The sequence below is a fragment of the Prionailurus viverrinus genome, chromosome C1 (assembly GCF_022837055.1).
Source record: "Prionailurus viverrinus isolate Anna chromosome C1, UM_Priviv_1.0, whole genome shotgun sequence".
NCBI classification, from domain to species: domain Eukaryota; kingdom Metazoa; phylum Chordata; class Mammalia; order Carnivora; family Felidae; genus Prionailurus; species Prionailurus viverrinus.
The window spans coordinates 53,756,110-53,774,947 of NC_062568.1; the positions used below are offsets into that span (position 1 = coordinate 53,756,110).

Genomic DNA, 18,838 nt, shown 5'->3' on the forward strand with positions numbered 1-18,838 from the left:
ATTAATTTATCAAATTAGTCAGGGATTTCATGAGATTATCTTTTAAGTGTCCTGCTGCAATTTAAGTATTTGTAGGCGTCCAGTCTGCACGTCTGTGTGTATGGGGTAGCGCTTGATGATTGCATTTTATTGCTACTGTGCCATGATCAAGCATGATGAAATAATTTTATATGTAGTGAACATTTTTTATAAATGCTATCTAGTAAAATGTTTCATTTTGTTATACTCTGGCGAGACACAACTTTTTAAACTTTTAAGAGAAAGTAAGATATTGGCAGTAGTTCTGTGAAAAGTCTGGAAGTGTTATTAACACAGTTATCTTTATTGAGAAATGTCTGTACTTTGCCTTTCTCAGAATTTGAGGCCACCTAAATGAAGACATAATAAAAGGAATTCAGAAAGAAAAGTTGAGGAAAATAAAAAACACATAGATGCCGGTTGATTGCAGTGCTGATTAAGGATCAATAAAATTGTGTGAAAAGGGAATCACAGTAATAAAGTACGCAATTCTTAAGGATCAGAAAGGCTAATAAGATCCAGTTTTTACCTGAACTGAATTCTTTAAAAAAATTATGTAGCTTACTAAATGAAATACATTTATTGATGTTACTTACATTGAGCAGCTACAGTCTTACAGCAAAAGTAGGTGTATGATCGTTTCTTATAGCAGCTGGCATAACATTAAGGAGCAACAAATTACTGAAGCTAATTGTTAAAGGGCTAAACTGTAGCCTTCTGATGATCCACCTTGATACAAAGAGACGACATAGAATGCTAGGAGATTGGATGGCTCTTAGAGTCTCTGAAAATAATTTCTCTTGATTTAGTTTTGTGACGTAGTTGACAAAATACTGCCATGCCCTGAAAAAGAAGAGAGTCATATTCTATACTGTTGGTTAAAGGAAGGCATATAAGTACTGGAAAACAAGGGATACAATTGAGATTTTCTTACTTAAATTTCCCGTTTTCTTTTAAAGATGAATTTCTTTCTTTTTTTAAAAAATGTTTTATTTATCTTGAGAGAGAGTGTGTATGAGCAGGGGAGGGGCAGAGAGAGAGAGGGAGAAAGAGAATCCCAAGCAGGCTCCACACTGTTAGCCCACACAGAGCCTGATGTCGGGCCTGAACTCACGAACTGTGAGATCATGACCCGAGCTGAAATCAAGAGTCAGACGCTTAACCAACTGAGCCAGTCAGGTGCCCCTAAGTTTTCTTATTTAAATTGTTTTCAGTCTGCTTAGGTTTCTTTCACAAGAAGTTAGTAATCATGTTCTAAGGGCAAATTGGTGGGCAAGGGGGGCATCTGGGTCGCTCAGTCGGTCGGGTGTCCCACTTCGGCTCAGGTCATGATCTCACAGTTTGTGAGTTTGAGACCCACTTCGGGCTCTGTGCTGACAGCTCAGAGCCTAGAGCTTGCTTCTGATCCTTTGTCTCCCTCTCTCTCTGACCCTCTCCCGCTCATGCTCTCTTTCAAAAACAAATAAACTTCAAAAAAATTTTTAAAAATTGGTGGGCAAGGAATGCTGCTCTGTGTGCAAAAGGATTTACTGTGGACTGGCCCTTCTATCAGACTGTAACCACCCTCACACATTGTTCAAAACTGATAACCTATTAGCTACTCAACTTTGCTTAATACAGGGTAGTTATGCATGCATAAAATATGCATATTTAATTAGCAAGTCAGTAGTGATATTTCTGTATGTGACCAATTTCTGTAATAACAACATCTTTCTGTTTTCATCAGGTGATAACTAATGGACAATTAATAAATAGTGAGAAATGGTCTCATTTTAAAGACATGACATTCCCACTCAATATTGCTGTAATGTTAAATTTATAAATATAGATATCAAGAGTATGTCACTAACGCTAATAACCTACTTTGAGCAATATTCAATCTCATTAAATTCCTGTAAAACAATCAAATAACTTAGATATCTATTTGAAATGAAAGTAAAGCGTTCATCAGTGAGATGGAGCTAATGTAAAAATACTTCTTGGATAAAGAAAGTTTCAGTCTTAGTCTTGATTAAATGATAAATAGTGTGGGGGCGCCTGGGTGGCGCAGTCGGTTAAGCGTCCGACTTCAGCCAGGTCACGATCTCGCGGTCCATGAGTTCGAGCCCCGCGTCAGGCTCTGGGCTGATGGCTCGGAGCCTGGAGCCTGTTTCCGATTCTGTGTCTCCCTCTCTCTCTGCCCCTCCCCCGTTCATGCTCTGTCTCTCTCTGTCCCAAAAATAAATAAACGTTGAAAAAAAAAATTAAAAAAAAAAAAAAAGATAAATAGTGTGGGAGAATTAAAGGTCCTTGGGAGTGATGAGCACTAAAGATAAAAATGTACTGAGTAACCAGTTGATGTTCAACCTCAAATATTTAACTGGGGAGTTGGATTTGGGACATTAAGCACTAAGAGGCCACTGTGTTTTTAAGGGGGAAAAGGAAACAGGATTTAATTACCACCGGAATGTGGAGAGAAAAAGAGAAAAGTTAATGCGGTAGATAAACTGATGGTTCTTTTAAATAAAGGTTATTAAATTCTATGGGCACTAATTGTAACTATAAAAATGGTCCAATGACATTGTCTTTAAGGAAATGTCTGCAGTCATAAGAGAGGGAGAACTGACCCTGTTCACGTGTACGTGAACATTTCCCTTCCCTTTTCTTCTAACCGTAGCATTGTATTGCAGATTATCAATTCAGAGGCTGGGGAATTAGGCACACCCAAAGGGAGTACGCATTTAGTTGCCAGCCATGTTTTGTGACCTTCTCTTGTGGTCTAAGCCCTTACCCGGTGATGAGCTCCATATTCTGCACTTTCTCAGCTGAATTGCTATTAGCATTCATCAGATCAAGACACATAACACTGTATTTTAAAACCTGAATTCTACTCTTCAAACAAATCACAAATTATTGAAGACAGAACTCGTAAAACACGGTATATCTGGTAGCAAGAAATAACATAATTTAACAGAAAATAAAATTGTAATGCTTTTTTTTCTAATTTCAGAAGATCTTTCCAATTGCCGTTATGAGTGTTAAAATATAAAACATTTTAAAAAATAATTATTCTTGAGAGAGAGAGAGAGAGAGAGAGAGAGAGAGAGGACATAAGTAGGAAGAGGCAGAGAGGGAGAGAGAATCCCTAGCAGTCTCCTTGCTGTCAGCACAGAGCCCGATGCAGTGCTCGAACTCATGAACAGTGAAATCATGACCTGAGCTGAAATCAAGAGTCAGGCTCTTGACCGACTGAGTCACCCCAGTGCCCTGAAATATAGAACGTTTTTTATTAAAGGCTATTTGTTAGGAGAAAAATGTTGAAATTTAAATATAAATAGTTCTTTTTGAAGGAAAGATGTCCAGGTCCACAACTAAGTATTTTAGGCATGCTTTAGAGACTAAGCAAATACTTAAAAGCCTGAAAATGATTCTTAATAATATTGTTAGAGTGCAGTTTTATCTTACAGTGGAGTGAATTCAGAATTTAGCACGTGAAGTGAAAGTCTTACATAATCAGAATTTCCCCTAGAAATCACTTATCACCTGTAAAGTGTATATGTTTGTGTATGCAGCTCTGGATCAATGTAGAAATGTATAAATATATAATGCAATGAAATATAGCTTATAATAAATATATCACATATATACTTATGAGATTTTCAGTTATGTAAAGTGATTTTGTTATTTTTTTTTAAAATGTTTATTTTTGAGGGAGAGAGAGAGAGAGAGAGAGAGAGAGTGAGCGAGCAGGAGAGGGGCAGAAAGAGAGGGAGAGAGAGGATCTGAAGTAGGTGCTGAAGTCAGACACTTAACTGACCGAGTCACCCAGACACCCTGATTTTGTTATTTTATGTCAAGCACCTGGTTGAATTCAAGTAAATGTTGGGGGGAGGGGGTGGGGAGAGAGAGAGAGAGAGAGAGAGAGAGAGAGAGAGAGAGAGATAGATACAGGTATAAATTATACAGGTACACAATATGTATATTTGAGTAGAGATATCAAAGAACTTCCATATCTTTAGTTGATTTACTAATATGATGTAAATCAAACTAGTTTGGCATTTAAGCATCCTTAAACACAAAGTCTTAAAATGGATACACTTTTTATTTTTTCTGGCAGCCAAAGAGTGGGAATGTAGTTACGACTTTTAAGTGCACAAAACCAAATCTCTGCTCTTTGTGACACATTTTGGAGCTGGTGTTGCAGGGAGCTGGATAGCAGTTCTGAGGACGCTGCTTCTTACTGTAACAACCAGTTGTGTTTTCCAGGGTAATGGGTAAGGCAGGCTAAGGCCGGACAGAATGCATCAAACTCAAGTTCAGTGCTGTTAGTGTAATGAGAAATACGGAGAAAGTTACACATTTCGCGTTGTATTCTAATTCTAGTCACAGTACCGGTTAGATGTATATTTGATACACATTTTGCCAGCACATGTTTTAAAAAGTCTCTCTTCAAATCTGGTTATGGAAGTATGAAATTGATGGTAATCATTTCTCTACTTACTGTCTCACCCCGGCAGATTATATTCAGCACCTGGCTATGATGACTTCTGCGTAATGAAGGCTGATAAATGTTTGTTGGATGAATGAATATTGTTGCGTACTTTATTTTGCAACATAATGCTCTTGTTATATGGTTTGCAAAAATACATATATTAATGCCTATAGCTCTTAGAGAGGCTCCAGTTTTTTTTTGTAGCCTGTGTGTATTTATTCATTGAATCAGTATTCTCTGAGGGGCTTCTGTCTGCTAAGTCTTCAAGATTCAAGTCAAATAAAGCAAGTCCCCTCTCCTCAAGGAGCTTCCTGTCTAGCTGGAGGATGGAGCAATGAATCCAGCATTACGGCAGATCTGGTGACAGTTGCCTGGTTACGCGTGTGCAGTTCCTGTGGGCAAGTGCAGAGTTCTTGTGGGAGTGTGGCAGATGCGACCGCAGAGCTAAGCAAGCATCGCTAATAAAAACTTCCGTGTTCTAAGCATAGACCTTGGGAGTTTATCCTGATAGCTGTGGAGAGTGAAAGTGTGTTCATGCGATTGGACTTAGACATAGAAAGCACATTCTGTCTGCAGTGTGGAAGATGGACTGGAAAGGAAGATGGACATTTTAGAGGCAAAAAGACTGGTTTAGGAGGGGTTACAATAATCCTAGGGGAAAGTGATGAAGGCACATAATACGACACTGTTCCTGAAAATAACCAAGAGGGGCGGGAATGGGAACAGGTGAAGCGGAAGAATTCACAGGACTCTGGTGAGTAGAGAGTCATGGAGCTGAATGAGAGAGAAGTCTAGGTAGATGATGGCGAGCCAGTCTGCTTCCCTCTCTCGATCTTCTCTAATGTCATACTTGCTTGGCAAAACCACAACCCTGTTTAAAATCTACATCTGCCTACTCCCCATGTACTTCCAAGAAACTGTATATGGCTGGAGGAAAACGAAGTGCTGAATAGGCTTCACAAGAAATTTATGAACCTCAAGTTGATACTTCCTGCTCACTGGTAATCATACCATGCTTTCCCCTCAAACCTTCAATACCTTCTTCCTCCCCTAATTCCCAGCTCATAATTTTATGTCCTGCTTTATTCCTGATGGAAGCAATCAGAGGAGGATTTCCACAAACTTTCAGTGCCACATCTACCTACCCAGCCGTCAGGGTTTGGGTCCACGTGTTCTGCATTCTTGCCTGTTGTCCTAAATCATGGTAAGCTGTCCGCTACACTCGATTCCGTTTCCTTTCATCTCCTTGAGGACCCAATCCTAGCAATCTCCCCTCTCTTATCATCAGCAGTGTTTTGCTTCTTACATCAGCCCACAAACATCCTGTTATTTCTCCCGTCTTAAAGAATTGTCTTGACCCTACTTTTTCCATCTGCCCTGCCCAATTTCTTTGTTCCCCTTTGTAGAAAACACTTGAGACTGTTACCTATACTTGGTGCTTCCCATCCTGCTCCTCCTGTTTTCTCTTAAACCCACTTCAGTCAGGCTGTTAACCCACTACCGCTCCAGTAGAACTGCGTAAGGTCACCAGTGAGTTCCAATTTGCTCGATCTAATGGCCAGTTCTGCTTGTCCAGTCAGCAGCACGTGGTACAGATGATGACTCGCGATACCCTCTCCTCACTTCATTTCCAGGACAACAGCCTTTTGGTTTTTCTCCTGCCCTCACAGTCACCTTTGCTGGTTCGTCTTCTCCCTGGCTTCAGTGTTCAGGTGTTCTAGGGCTCAATCCTTGATCTTCATTTCTTCTCTGCCCCTATTTATTCCCTGGTGAGGTTGCTGTTTCAGGTTTTAATAAAACTTTCATTTCCCAGTCCAGTCTTCTTTCCCCAAATTCCAGACCATGTAATCAATTGCTTCTTCTATATCCTCCCTTGATGTCATCTCAAATATAACACATCCAAAACAGAACTGAACTTTACCCTCCTCCCCAAACCTGCTTTACCAAACAAAGCTTCCCACGTGTCGGTTAATGGCTGTTCCTTCCAGTTGCTTAGATCAAAAGCCACGCAGCATCCTTGAGGTTTTTTCTTCTTCTTTCTTTTTTTCTTTTTTTTTTTTTTTCCTCTCACCAACCCATGATTAATCAGGAAACCATACTGGGTCTATTTTCAGAATATGTGCACAATACGTCAAGAACCCTACCACTTACTTCCATGGCTGCCATTTGGGTATGAACTGTGAGAACTGCTAGACACCCACCTAAATTCATTCTTCCTTTCTTTAGAAACCTGGTTGGGCTAAATCTCTCCATCTTCATCTATATGACAGTTCTCTTGTGGAATAGAAGTGAACTTGAATGCCGGACCCGTTAAACCTTCCCATCTAAGTTCCTCTGTGTTACCTTCCTTTCTTCTTGGATCCAGATAAAAACAGGGGATCTCGAAAAGATGGTGGCAAAGCTAAAAGATGGAAGCTGCTTGGATGTTGGTCTTCCTGACCTGAATACTAATCCATTAGAGATGTTATACAAGCAAGAAATAAACTTCTGTTGTGTCTGTTTGGTATATATTTAAGCCAATTTGTCATCGTAAATTATTCTGCCCCAACATACAGTAATCTCTCAGTTGTGTAACTGAAATAGTCCTTAACTGATCTTTCCCCTCGTAGTCTGCTCTCATCACAGAAGTTTCCTTTTAGAACTTCAGTCAGATCTCGTCACTTTTCTACTCAGAACCGTGCAGTGGCTCCCCATTTCACCCAGAGTAAAAGCCAAGTCCTTACAAGGGCTTCTGAAGCCCTATGTAATCTCCCCATCCACTTTATTTTTTTTGTGCTTATCTCCTACTGTTTCCCTGTCTCTTCTTCTCTAGCCCATCCTGCTTCAACCAGACCAGCCTTCTTGTTTTTCACATACTCCAACTGTGCTCCTCTCTCCAAGCCCTTGCACCAACTCCTTTTTCTGGAATGTTCTTCCCTCTAATGTTTCTCCTCATAGTCTTTAAGTCTTCCAAGTCTTCCCTGGTCAGTAAGGCCCATCCTGGCCACTGTATTTAAAATTCTACTTTGTCAACCCCCCAGCATTTACAGTTCTTACTTATTCTACGTTGTTTTTATAACACTTTTCATTTTATAACATACTATGTAGTTTACTGATTTATTATCTTTATTGTTTATTGCGATATCCTTTTCCTTGAATATAATAAGCTCCGTGAGGGTAGGATCTTGGTCTGGGTTGTTCAACAGTATGTCCCAGGTGCCTTGAACAGTGCTTGACACGTAAGTAGGTGCTTAATAAAGACATTGGTTATGTGAATGAATTGGGGGTATAAAGCATTTGTTTTATGTTTACTCTGTTTTAGGGGACTTATTTTGCTGGGTGGGAGCACAAGAGTTTGTTTCAGAAGTGGGAAGAAAGCACCTGAATTGCAATTGTAGCTTCACAACTGATTGCTGCTAGATGCTGACAGGCTATATATAGCTTTAGAACTTCGGGTTCTAAAAATAAAGGTTATCATGCTCATAGATCTCTTGGGTGTTGTGACCATTTGTTATTTAACACTTAAAGTATGCGGCTGGAAAGTATTGTTTTATGAATGCTGACTAGTCCTGTTTGTTGAATTAGTAAAACCAACTATTTATTTTAAAATCAGCCTGTCACTCAGAGCCTGTTTTCACCTTATTTTACTTTTGAAAGGGCCCCTTTTTGGTGTCATTTTTTGCTCTTGTTTAAAATTCAGTGTTCGTAAGCAATTGGGTAGTAAGATATGCTTTGATGTCACAATCTGCGATGCCCTAATGTAGAAGTATATTTATAAAATTGGAGATCGCAACTACAATTCCAAAAAGAGCTCCTTTACCACGTTAACTGTTACATAAACAGATTGGTGGTTTCTACCTCTCTATTCCCAAAACCTACAAGTTGCTTTAATCTAAGGTGGGAAAGTAGTGAACAAAGAATCTTGTGTTTTTAAATTTATCTGTTATCCTTTTTTAGTTCAGTCTATTAATAAAAGAAGAAACTAATATCAGGAAGCTGAATAACTGGTGTTTAGCAAGTCACTGAGTAGTAATTACAGAGCTTTAAAAAAAAAAAACCCTGTAAATACGTTTTCTTCACTGAATTTGTGAAATCTGACAGTAAATAGAGAAATAACCTATTTGGCATGCTGAAGGTTAGTGGTTTTCTTGGCTAAGTCTAACATACAATGAAAAGGAAGCTGCGTTCTTAGCACTTTTCACTTTGATCTAAATATCATCAAGAATGCTACAGAATTGAGGAGGGCGGCAGGTACCTAGAAGTTTATCTTACTGTTAATGGAGGATAAAAAATTAAACAGTCTTTGTAAGTTGTATAACATTTCTGATCTCTTTTTTCTCACTTCTTCCCTAGAAGTCATTTCCAGCCATGTAGTCATTTGATGTGTACTTACTCCTCCACTATGCTGGCGCTGTTTTTTGTTTTTTTTTTTTTTAAGTTGTTGTAAGTTTAAATTATTATGGCTTGTTGAAGCTTAACTATTACCCGTGTTGATATTTTCTGTGGTATAAAGTGCAGTCAAAAAAAACCTAGTAATTTAGAAAATGTCGTGAACAAAAATTGTACTTCAGTGGAAAACTGTGCATTGTTTACATGTAGCGCATCCTTCCGGGTTATCCAGTTCCAGTCTTGTACGTATATATGTATGTGTGTATATATTTGTTTATTTATTTGGGGGGGTGGTGGAGAGAGAGAGAGAGAGAGAGAGAATAAGTGGGGGAGGGGCAGAGAAAGAAGGAGAAACAGAATCTGAAGCAGGCTCCAGGCTCTGAGCCATGAGCACAGAGCCTGATGTGGGACTCGAACCCATGAACTGCGAGATCATGACCTGAGACAAAGTTGGATGCTTAACTCACCGAGCCATCCAAGCGCCCCTCCATTTCTAGTCTTTGATTGTCCTTGAGCGGTTGTAAAATTCCTCCTCCTGTTCTTCCTCTCACTTCCTTCTCACTTCCCTCCTGCCTGACTAATACAGGAAACTAAAATAGATCCAAAGTTAGAGTACTGAGTGACTTACTAATTCAGAATCTGCCATTGTAGGAAGCAAATACCAAATGTGTATTTTTCTCCCTTTTCCCCTCTTCTATGTCTCTAAACAACTGAGCCCCTTTGAAAAACAATGCAAAACAAAATCTTGACACTTGTAAACATTTGTACTTTGTGTGTAGACTTTATATATATACTCTAGACTGCTGCCTGAAAAAAATAGTAAATATTTGGCCAGGGTTCTGTTATTTCTTACAATTTCATATATGTATACCCTAACTTTTACAAGCATCGTATAGACTTCCAGACTAGGTTTAAAGTACCTGCCTCCAAGTACTATTTTTACAGTGGGAACAAGAAAGAGATAATGATTTTCTGTAACTTGTAACCAGGTCAATACCACTGTTAGAAAAGAGCAGCATTAAACATTTTGGAAATTTTCTGAATTTTCTGCTTCACTGTTCTCGTGACATTGCCTTCAGAATTACATGTTCTTTAAATTTGAATTTAAATTAGAAAAATTTGTGGGTGGGGGAACAACTGTTCTGATTTATAGTCATGGGATAAAGTTGCCTTAGTGAAAAAAAACTAATCTGAAAGGTCAGTTTTTAACGTTGTAGGGGAGGAGGGGGGGAATTAACATTTATAATGCTTTTAGTGTTTATTTCTACAGTTTCCAGATTTCCTTTGGAGAGCAAGAAACATATATTAAACAAGCTCTTCTTGTTTTTGTGGAAAATAAGATAAGAAATAAGACTTCTTTAATTTGAAAGAGTGTGATTGGTGAATTTGATTAAAATGTTTTACATATGAAGAAAATAGTTCTTGGTGGCTGGGTGGCTCAGTCAGTTGAGCATCCAAATCTTGATTTCAACTCAGGTCATGATCTCAGGGTCATGGGATCAAGCCCTCCATGTGGCTCCGCACTGTGTGTGGAGCCTGCTTAAGATTTTCTCTCCCTCTCCCTCTCTCTCTCTCTCTCTCTCTCTCTCTCAAATTATATGTATATATACGTATACGTATATATCTATATGTATAGATCTGTATGTATATATACGTATAGATATATACGTGTACGTATATATATGTATACGTATATATATATGTATATATATGTAAAGAAAATATATAACACTGTATATTAAAAAATAATCATTAAAAAAAGAAAAAATAGTTCATTAGTTATAAACCTACAGTAAATGTTAATGTAACAAATTCCATTGATATTTCAAATATTGTAAAATGGCGTCTATTTATTGAATTCTTGTACTTTGCACTTTATGTCATATTTAATAATGGTAGATTAACTTAAAACTTTCTTTCTCTGAGGTATGACAGCCAAGCTACAAAGCATTTTATGAACATCTTTTATTTTTAGTTGGAATCTTTTTTGTTCCCCTTGTTTGCCATTTTTCCTACCCATGATATGGTATCATGAAAAAAATGTTAACTAAACAGAAAATTAGAGAAAGCAAAGCAAATAATTCAAGATAAGTACTAATTTAAAATCAGGTCTTACTTAGTCATATTGATGTCAGACTGTAAAAAGTCCCTCAACTACTATCATGAACTTTATTTTTTTAAATTATTTTTTTAGTGGGGCGCCTGGGTGGCTCAGTCGGTTGGGTGTCCGACTTCGGCTCAGGTCACGATCTCACGGTCCGTGAGTTCGAGCCCCGCGTCGGGCTCTGGGCTGATGGCTCAGAGCCTGGAGCCTGCTTCCGATTCTGTGTCTCCCTCTCTCTCTGCCCCTCCCCCGTTCATGCTCTGTCTCTCTCTGTCTCAAAAATAAATAAACGTTAAAAAAAAATTTTTTTAATTATTTTTTAGGAACTTAGAAGCTTATGCTTATACAAATGTTTGTATGAGCATATAAATACATTTCTATTATTGCATATGACATTTAGATTCCCAGTTTGATGTATTTGAAAGTAAATCAGTTGGGATCATTAATAATCATTACTTATATTACTAACCCTTTTTTATTTGATTATGTATCAGAGTAATGCTATCTTATGAGTTTGAAGAGACTATTCCAGCTCACCACCTAAGTATTGACATCTTAGACATCAGCAAAAATCTAAATGCTGTTGTAGGGAATGAAAAACTTCTCCTTTATCCTCTTAGGTTCAATGCCTGGGGGCAACAAATCGAACTGAGGAAAGAGATTAACAGTAGAAAAGTTCTGGGGAGGCTGGGTGGCTCAGTTAGTTAAACGTCCAGCTCTTGGTTTTGGCTCAGTCAGGTCAGGATCTCAGAGTTCGTGGGATGGAGTTCTGCTTTGGGCACTGTGCTGACAGCCTAGAGCCTGCTTGGGATTCTCTCTCTCTCCCTCTCTCTCTGCCCCTCCCCTGCTCGCTCTCTCAAAATAAATAAACTTAAAAAAGCAAAACAATACAACAGGTCTATTTCATATGCACACAGGAGGAGGGGCTCACAGCAGGTAATTGAAAACCCCAAAGAGGCAGTTTCACCCAATGGCTTCTATACCACTTGAACGAAGGATGATGAAGTGTGCTGAAGAGACCAGACAGAAGTGTTTTGGGCTTTAGAGGGGTTAGGGTGAGTTGTGGGAAGGGGACTGGGAAATGTTTAGTAAATAAGGGTTGTTTGGTAAGGTTTATTATGCAGACTCAAGTCACCTCAGATGATAAGAGTTGTTCCCTGAGTCATTGTGTTTTTCTCTCCCTGTTATCTCTTCCTTGTTGTAAAGCTATCCCCTCCCTTTACAAAGGGAAATTTATGCCCTGCCTTGAGTTGGAAAGGGGGCAGGCTAATTGTTTTTTCCATGCTCTCTGTTTCTTAATCGCCTTCAGTGCAAAATAATCCTTACCCTAAAATGGCATATTCTGAACCCCTTCACTATCTAGATAAGAGAGAAAAAGAGTTAGTTTAAACTTGTTTTATTTGATATTTCCATTATAGAAATGCAGACAAGGTGCAGTGGGTTTGTCAGTTTTATTTTGGGCTTGTTGCATATTTTAACAGTAATATTAATCATCCTAAGGAAATTACCTAATTTCCTTTAATTCAAAAAATCTTTGAGTAAAGCAAAATAATTATTCAGCAATGTAAAACCTAGTCACTTGTGTTCCAAAGATGACTATTTAGGCAATCAGTGGAAGCTTATTGTGCATTTAATGTAGGACATAATCACTATTTGTCTTGGGTTGTAACACCATTGTATTGCTACACCATTTATGGCCACCAGTTCCTCAGCCACGCCACTTTGTACTTGTTGAGAATTTTCATCCATGAGTAGGGTGTATTCAAGAACTTTCCTTTCATTTTACTTCATTCCCATAGGCTTGATAAAGAGCTTTTACCTTCAGCCAAAGATCTTACGATTTGAGGGACGCCATTGAGGGAATAGATCCTAATGTGTCCAAGACTCTAATATTAAATTACACAAAAGTTAATCTTGATTTCTGTTTTTTAAAGGTGATATCGGCTATATCAGCAATGCATGAATGCATTCTTTGTTTAAAAATTACATTACAGGGGCGCCTGGGTGGCGCAGTCGGTTGAGCGTCCGACTTCAGCCAGGTCACGATCTCACGGTCCGTGAGTTCGAGCCCCGCATCGGGCTCTGGGCTGATGGCTCGGAGCCTGGAGCCTGTTTCTGATTCTGTGTCTCCCTCTCTCTCTGCCCCTCCCCCGTTCATGCTCTGTCTCTCTCTGTCCCAAAAATAAATAAACGTTGAAAAAAAAAAATTAAAAAAAAAAAAAAAATTACATTACAGGGATGCTAGGGTGGCTCAGTTGGTTGAGGATCTGACTCTTAATTTTGGGTCAGGTTTTGATCTCAGGGTCATGGGATCGAGCCTCATGTTGGGCTGTATGCGGAGCATGGAGCCTGGGTTAAGATTCTCTCTCTCTCTCTCTCTCTCTCTCTCTCTCTCTCTCTCTCCCCCTCTGCCCTTCTCCCCCACTTGTGCTCACTCTCTCTCCAATAGAAAAAATTTTAATATATAAAAAAGAAATAAATAAAAAATTATATTACAGATAATACTAAAACCTCTCTTTTGCCTTTCTTTTTTTTTTTTTAATTTTTTTTCAACGTTTTTTATTTATTTTTGGGACAGAGAGAGACAGAGCATGAACAGGGGAGGGGCAGAGAGAGAGGGAGACACAGAATCGGAAACAGGCTCCAGGCTCTGAGCCATCAGCCCAGAGCCCGACGCGGGGCTCGAACTCACGGGCCGTGAGATCGTGACCTGGCTGAAGTCGGACGCTTAACCGACTGCGCCACCCAGGCGCCCCTCTCTTTTGCCTTTCTAATGGGCCTATCAGTTCATTTCCTCCCCAACCTTCCTGGAAGGAAACCACTGGAATTTGGTATATATTTTTCCACAACTCTATCTATCTATGAACATATATTAAAGCGTTACATGTAAGTGTGCTTTTCCTAAATGGTGTCATACTGTATAATTATTTCCTAACTTATGTTTGTATTTAATGGTTTGTCTTGGTGACTTCTTCATGTTAGTCCCTGTAGAGCTACACATTCCCCCAACTGTGCAATTACTATAAATCAGCTTACTTATTCCTCTATTGGTGTATATTGGCATAAATATATTTATTTTCATTTTTAAGTTTTTAGTAAAAATTTTAAAATGTTTGTAATTTAATTTTTTAATTTTTTCTTTTTGAGACAGAGAGGGCACAAGTGACCAAGGGGCAGAGAGAGAGAGAGAGAGATAGAATGAGAGAGTCCCACAAGGGGCAGAGAGAGAAGGATGGAGAGAGAGAGATTGAAGCGGGGCTCACCTGGGGCTCGTGCTCACCTGACATGGGGATGGAGCTCATCCAAAGCACGGTACGAGTTCACCCGACGTGGGACTCAAACTCATGAACTGTGAGATCACAACCTGAGCCAAAGTCAGTTGCTTAACAACTGAGCTACCCAGTCTCCCTATTTTTTTTTTTTATTTTTTTAAATTATTGAAGCGTAATTGACATAGAATGTCATTAGTTTCAGGTATACAACATACCGATTCAGCAAATCTGTAGGTTACTCGGTGCTCACCGCAATAAGTGTAGTCACCATCTGTCACCATACAACCTTACTACAGTATTATTGACTACATTCCCTATTATCTCCATGACTTATTTTATAACCGAAGTTTGCACCTCTTTATCCCCTTTATCTATTTCACCCATCCCCTCCCTTTTGTTCCCCTCTGGCAACCATGAATTTGATCTCTGTATTTAAGAGTCTGTTCACTTTGTTTCTTAGATTCTGTTTATAAGTGAAATCATATAGTATTTGTCTTTGACTTATTTCACTTTGCATAATATCTCCATATTATTACAAATGGCAAGATCCCATCCTTTTTGATGGCTGAGTAATTATATATATGTGTGTGTAATTATATATATATGAATATGCTTTAATTATATTTATATATAAGTATTATACTATATAATTATTGTACATAATTATATATATGCTTTAATTATATATATATATATATATATATATATATATATATATATGCTTTAATTTGCCACAAATACAAAATGCAAAATTTTGAGTTAGGTTGTGGACATTTGCATTTTCACAAATATCTTTTTTTTTTTTTTCTTCCCAAATAGGTTGAAAACAGACCAAAGTATTATGGAAGAGAGTGAGTATGGATTATGAGAAAACATTTTATAGATTGGAATATGTAAGAGAGGCAGGTAAATGGATGCTTTTAGTAAAAATAAAAGCAAGATGAAGGAGGTATTCAAGTTTGAGTGAGTTAAATTGTTTTTTTTTCATTAGAAATAGAATTCTTCTAATTAGTGAAAATATGGAAAATAGAGATAAGTGTAGAGAAGAAAAGAGCATGGAAAAATGTATTTATGGAATGATGTTAAAATACAGATGCAATTCGTATAGATAAGTAATACTAGATGTGTATGAGGAAAATGTATATATTTGTGTGTGTATGTATATATTAAGTGTATCAATATATATTCACATATGTATGTACAGTGGGATGGGTGGCTTTTTGTAACACTTTTCTCTATTGTCCAAATTTTCTAAAAGTGAATTTATGCTGTGCAGAAATAACTAATGTTCACAATTTGAAATATTACCTTCTGAGGCTCTGTCTTCCTAATGGTTTTACAACAATTAGGTATTACAATTTTACAGCCTGATTTTTCCACTTAGTATTAATGAGCATTTTTCTATTTTATGAAAAATGTAATAATTTTTAAAGTCCTACTAGTTTTTCTGAGTACATATATATAAAAAAAAAGAAATATAGGCCTTTGGAAAGAAAAATAAAAATCACCTAAAAATGAAGAATCCCATCATTCTTCAAATAAAATCATTTGTTTTTCAAGACTTATGATTGTATCAGATAAACGGTGATGTATATAGCAAATATTTTAAATTTTTTCAAAATACTGTCCAAGTTTTCAAGACTTTTGTGACTAGAACACAGACACATAAGTTGGGGGGAGCCACTGCTGGTTTTTATAGTTATACCATGATTTCGTCACTTTACCGCTTCTGGCATTTAGTTTGCTTTTAAACTATATTATTAAAAATAACACCATCAGAAACAGCGCATAAAGCTTTTTCTGGGGTTGAAATTTTGGTTCAACTGATGTGAACAGTTTTACAGTTCTTTAAATACCCTTGTTGTCAAGTTCTTTTCCAAAGTGTGTGTCCTTTAATGAGATTTTCTTTTAAATTAATTGAGTTTTTAAAAACAAACAAATACTAAATTTTACTAATTTGGTTAATTAATGTCATTTCAACGTAAAACAAAATGCCGGTATGCTAATCTAATGGAATGTGCAACCACCGGGGACAGGTTACCATCTTCTTGCCTCCAGCAGAGTCTGATGGACCTGGTTCTGAACGACTGAGGAGTATATGGGAATAAGAAATTCCTGGAGTCTCCTTTCAGACCTAGCTGCCCTGATTGTTATGATTTGAACATTGGTATCATGAACTGTTTTAAGACTTGAATTGAGAAAGACAGAACTGTTCCCCCGAGAAAGACTCCGGAAGCTCAGCACTTACCCGCTAGTATAGTTCCTGAATTATTAAGGTGCCGTTTCAGGGCCTTTTAAATGTATCATTCCATAATCAAATGACGTTTGTTTCTTTCATACCAGTAAAAACCGCGGTTTCACTTGAGCAGTCTCTCAGTTCACTTATCCTTGAATTACTGAAAGGATGTAATGTCCGTGTAAGTTCTCTGTAAATTGTAAGTCACCATACAGATACAAGGTGGTTTTTAGTTTTTAGTATTAATCAGCAGTCACCGCTAATGTTTTCTTTCTTTGTCAGTGTTTCCTGTCCGAATGCTATAAATGAATCCACTGCCTTTGTGTAAAGAATGTGTTATTTATGTTTTTTTCTTCGTGCTTCTTTTTCCACGTTAATCAAAAATAGGGTTTTAGCAGGGAGCGAAAGCAAGTATTCCTGTTGTTTGCTTTTGGCTTGAGTATCCAGTGATGCAGATTATGCACATTATTGGGCAATCATGCCAATTAAGGGCAACCCAGGGTCCTGGCAGCTTGCCAACATAGACTGTGAGCCAAAATTCTGGAGCAGTGCCACTAGCGTGAAGGAAGGAAATGGGACACATTTCTGTATATTTTTTAGTACGTCCATATGGTCAGCTGGCTACATAAGAAGGAAATTGTCCTCTTGAGAGAGGTGGTTTGATCTTCCCTTAGATGGATGTGAATTTTGACTTCACAATTGTTAAATGGATTGGAGAACTACTTTGGTGCGGTTCTCGTTACCGCAGAGAAGCTGGCCAGGAGCCAGGCCCCGAGAAACACAAGCAGAGTTAAACCCAACTGCTCCCCTTCGATTATATGGCAGTACTTTGTCTAGGTGGAGGGCTTTGTTTTATCTTGCTTTATTGAGAAAGGTGGAAAGCATTCAGTTTCTGAAATGACTTTTTTCTTAGGTTTCACGGCATGATCTCCCGAGAAGAAGCAGACCAGCTCTTGAGTGTGGCTGAGGGGAGTTACCTCATTCGCGAGAGCCAGCGTCAGCCAGGAACCTACACTTTGGCTTTAAGGTTGGTCATGGACCTGTAATTATAACTGTGCTTCATTTAAAACCCTCTTAATAGAGGGCTTTAAATTTTAAAAGCATCCAGCATGTAATTGAATTGGTTCTTGTTTTCTTGGGACCTAATTACCATTTTAATAGCTTTGAGACCCTTAAAAAATTCCTCATGAATGGTAGCACTCAGTAATTAAGAATTGAAAAACTTTTAAAGCATTTTTATTGTAGCTGCTTTCTTCTATTTCATCTTACCCATTCTCCCCCGTCTGTCCTGCTGTGTCAGCTCCCATCTATTTCTTGAATAAGGAAAGGAGCTAAGAAAAGATCTTTGTAACTCATAAAATTAAGGCCAATATCATTTCTCTTCGGATGGCTTTTGGCTGAAGCAGCTTCTCTTGAGAGCTCTTGGCTCTTTCCTGTCAACTAAACTTTGCCTAGTATTTTGGCTGTTCTTAGCTTATAGTACAGTGCCCAGAAACAAATATTTTCCGTTAACCCTGCAATAAAAACAGAACAGTAATACAGTAGCTTGCTTATCCATTGGGCTTACCTTATGTCACGCCTCGACCCTCATTTAATCTTCTCAGCAACTCTAGGATATATGGTCTGTCACTATCGCCGCATTGCAGATGAGGAAACTGAGGACCTAGTGATTGAATAACTTGGCCAAGGTCATACATTTAATAATTTGTGTAGCTGATAACGTGAACCCAAATAATCTGGCTTCAGAGTCTGTGTTCTTACTCACTCTACATTGCTGCCTCTCCAAAGGCCTGAAATATTTACCCGTTGTCTTTGTTCATTCATTCATCTGTTGTTTCGAAAAGACTTAAAAGTAGAAACTTCCAAAGAAAAAGGTCAAAGACATAACAATTTCCTTTGGTAGCCACTAGGAGAGAACAGAAAGATGATGTTATTGCTGTAACATGAGCATGTCGAATGCTTTCTCCAATCACTTATGCCTGTTTGAGTGAGCAGGGACTGTTCTTAATTTCATCCACAAGACTTAATCTTTCTGACAAGGAGAACAATATAATTCAGTACTTTCTCGTACTGAATTCTGGATTAATTGTGTACTTGCAGAATAAAGCTCATTGCATGCGTGGAAATCGGCTTTTTATGGCAAATTATGAAGTGTAAATCCCCCTTCAATTATTTAATTATATTGTTCTTCAGGTTTACATTGTGGCATACAGGGGGAAAAAATCTGGGCTGGGAATTCAGATAGTTATTTTATTACCACTAAATGAACTAAAGACTGATTCGGCATAAATCATACAGAACTTCCTAAAGTCAGTTTTTCCCTCTTTCCACTCGTAACATTTTGTAATTCTAGGATTCTGCAGCACCTC

General features: G+C 38.1%; 1 protein-coding gene across 2 annotated transcripts in view; it reads left to right on the plus strand.

The window, feature by feature from the left end:
- The window catches only part of CHN1 (chimerin 1), a 205,281-nt gene that overhangs the window by 56,321 nt on the left and 130,122 nt on the right, over window positions 1-18,838 (plus strand). Inside the window, exons 5-6 of one of the 2 annotated variants that reach the window (XM_047870700.1) lie at window positions 15,053-15,084; window positions 17,383-17,496. In XM_047870700.1, coding sequence (XP_047726656.1) covers window positions 15,053-15,084; window positions 17,383-17,496 — 146 coding nt within the window. Of the gene's footprint in view, window positions 1-15,052; window positions 15,085-17,151; window positions 17,307-17,382; window positions 17,497-18,838 lie in introns of those variants that run through there. The other variant, XM_047870702.1, reaches the window with a different exon arrangement.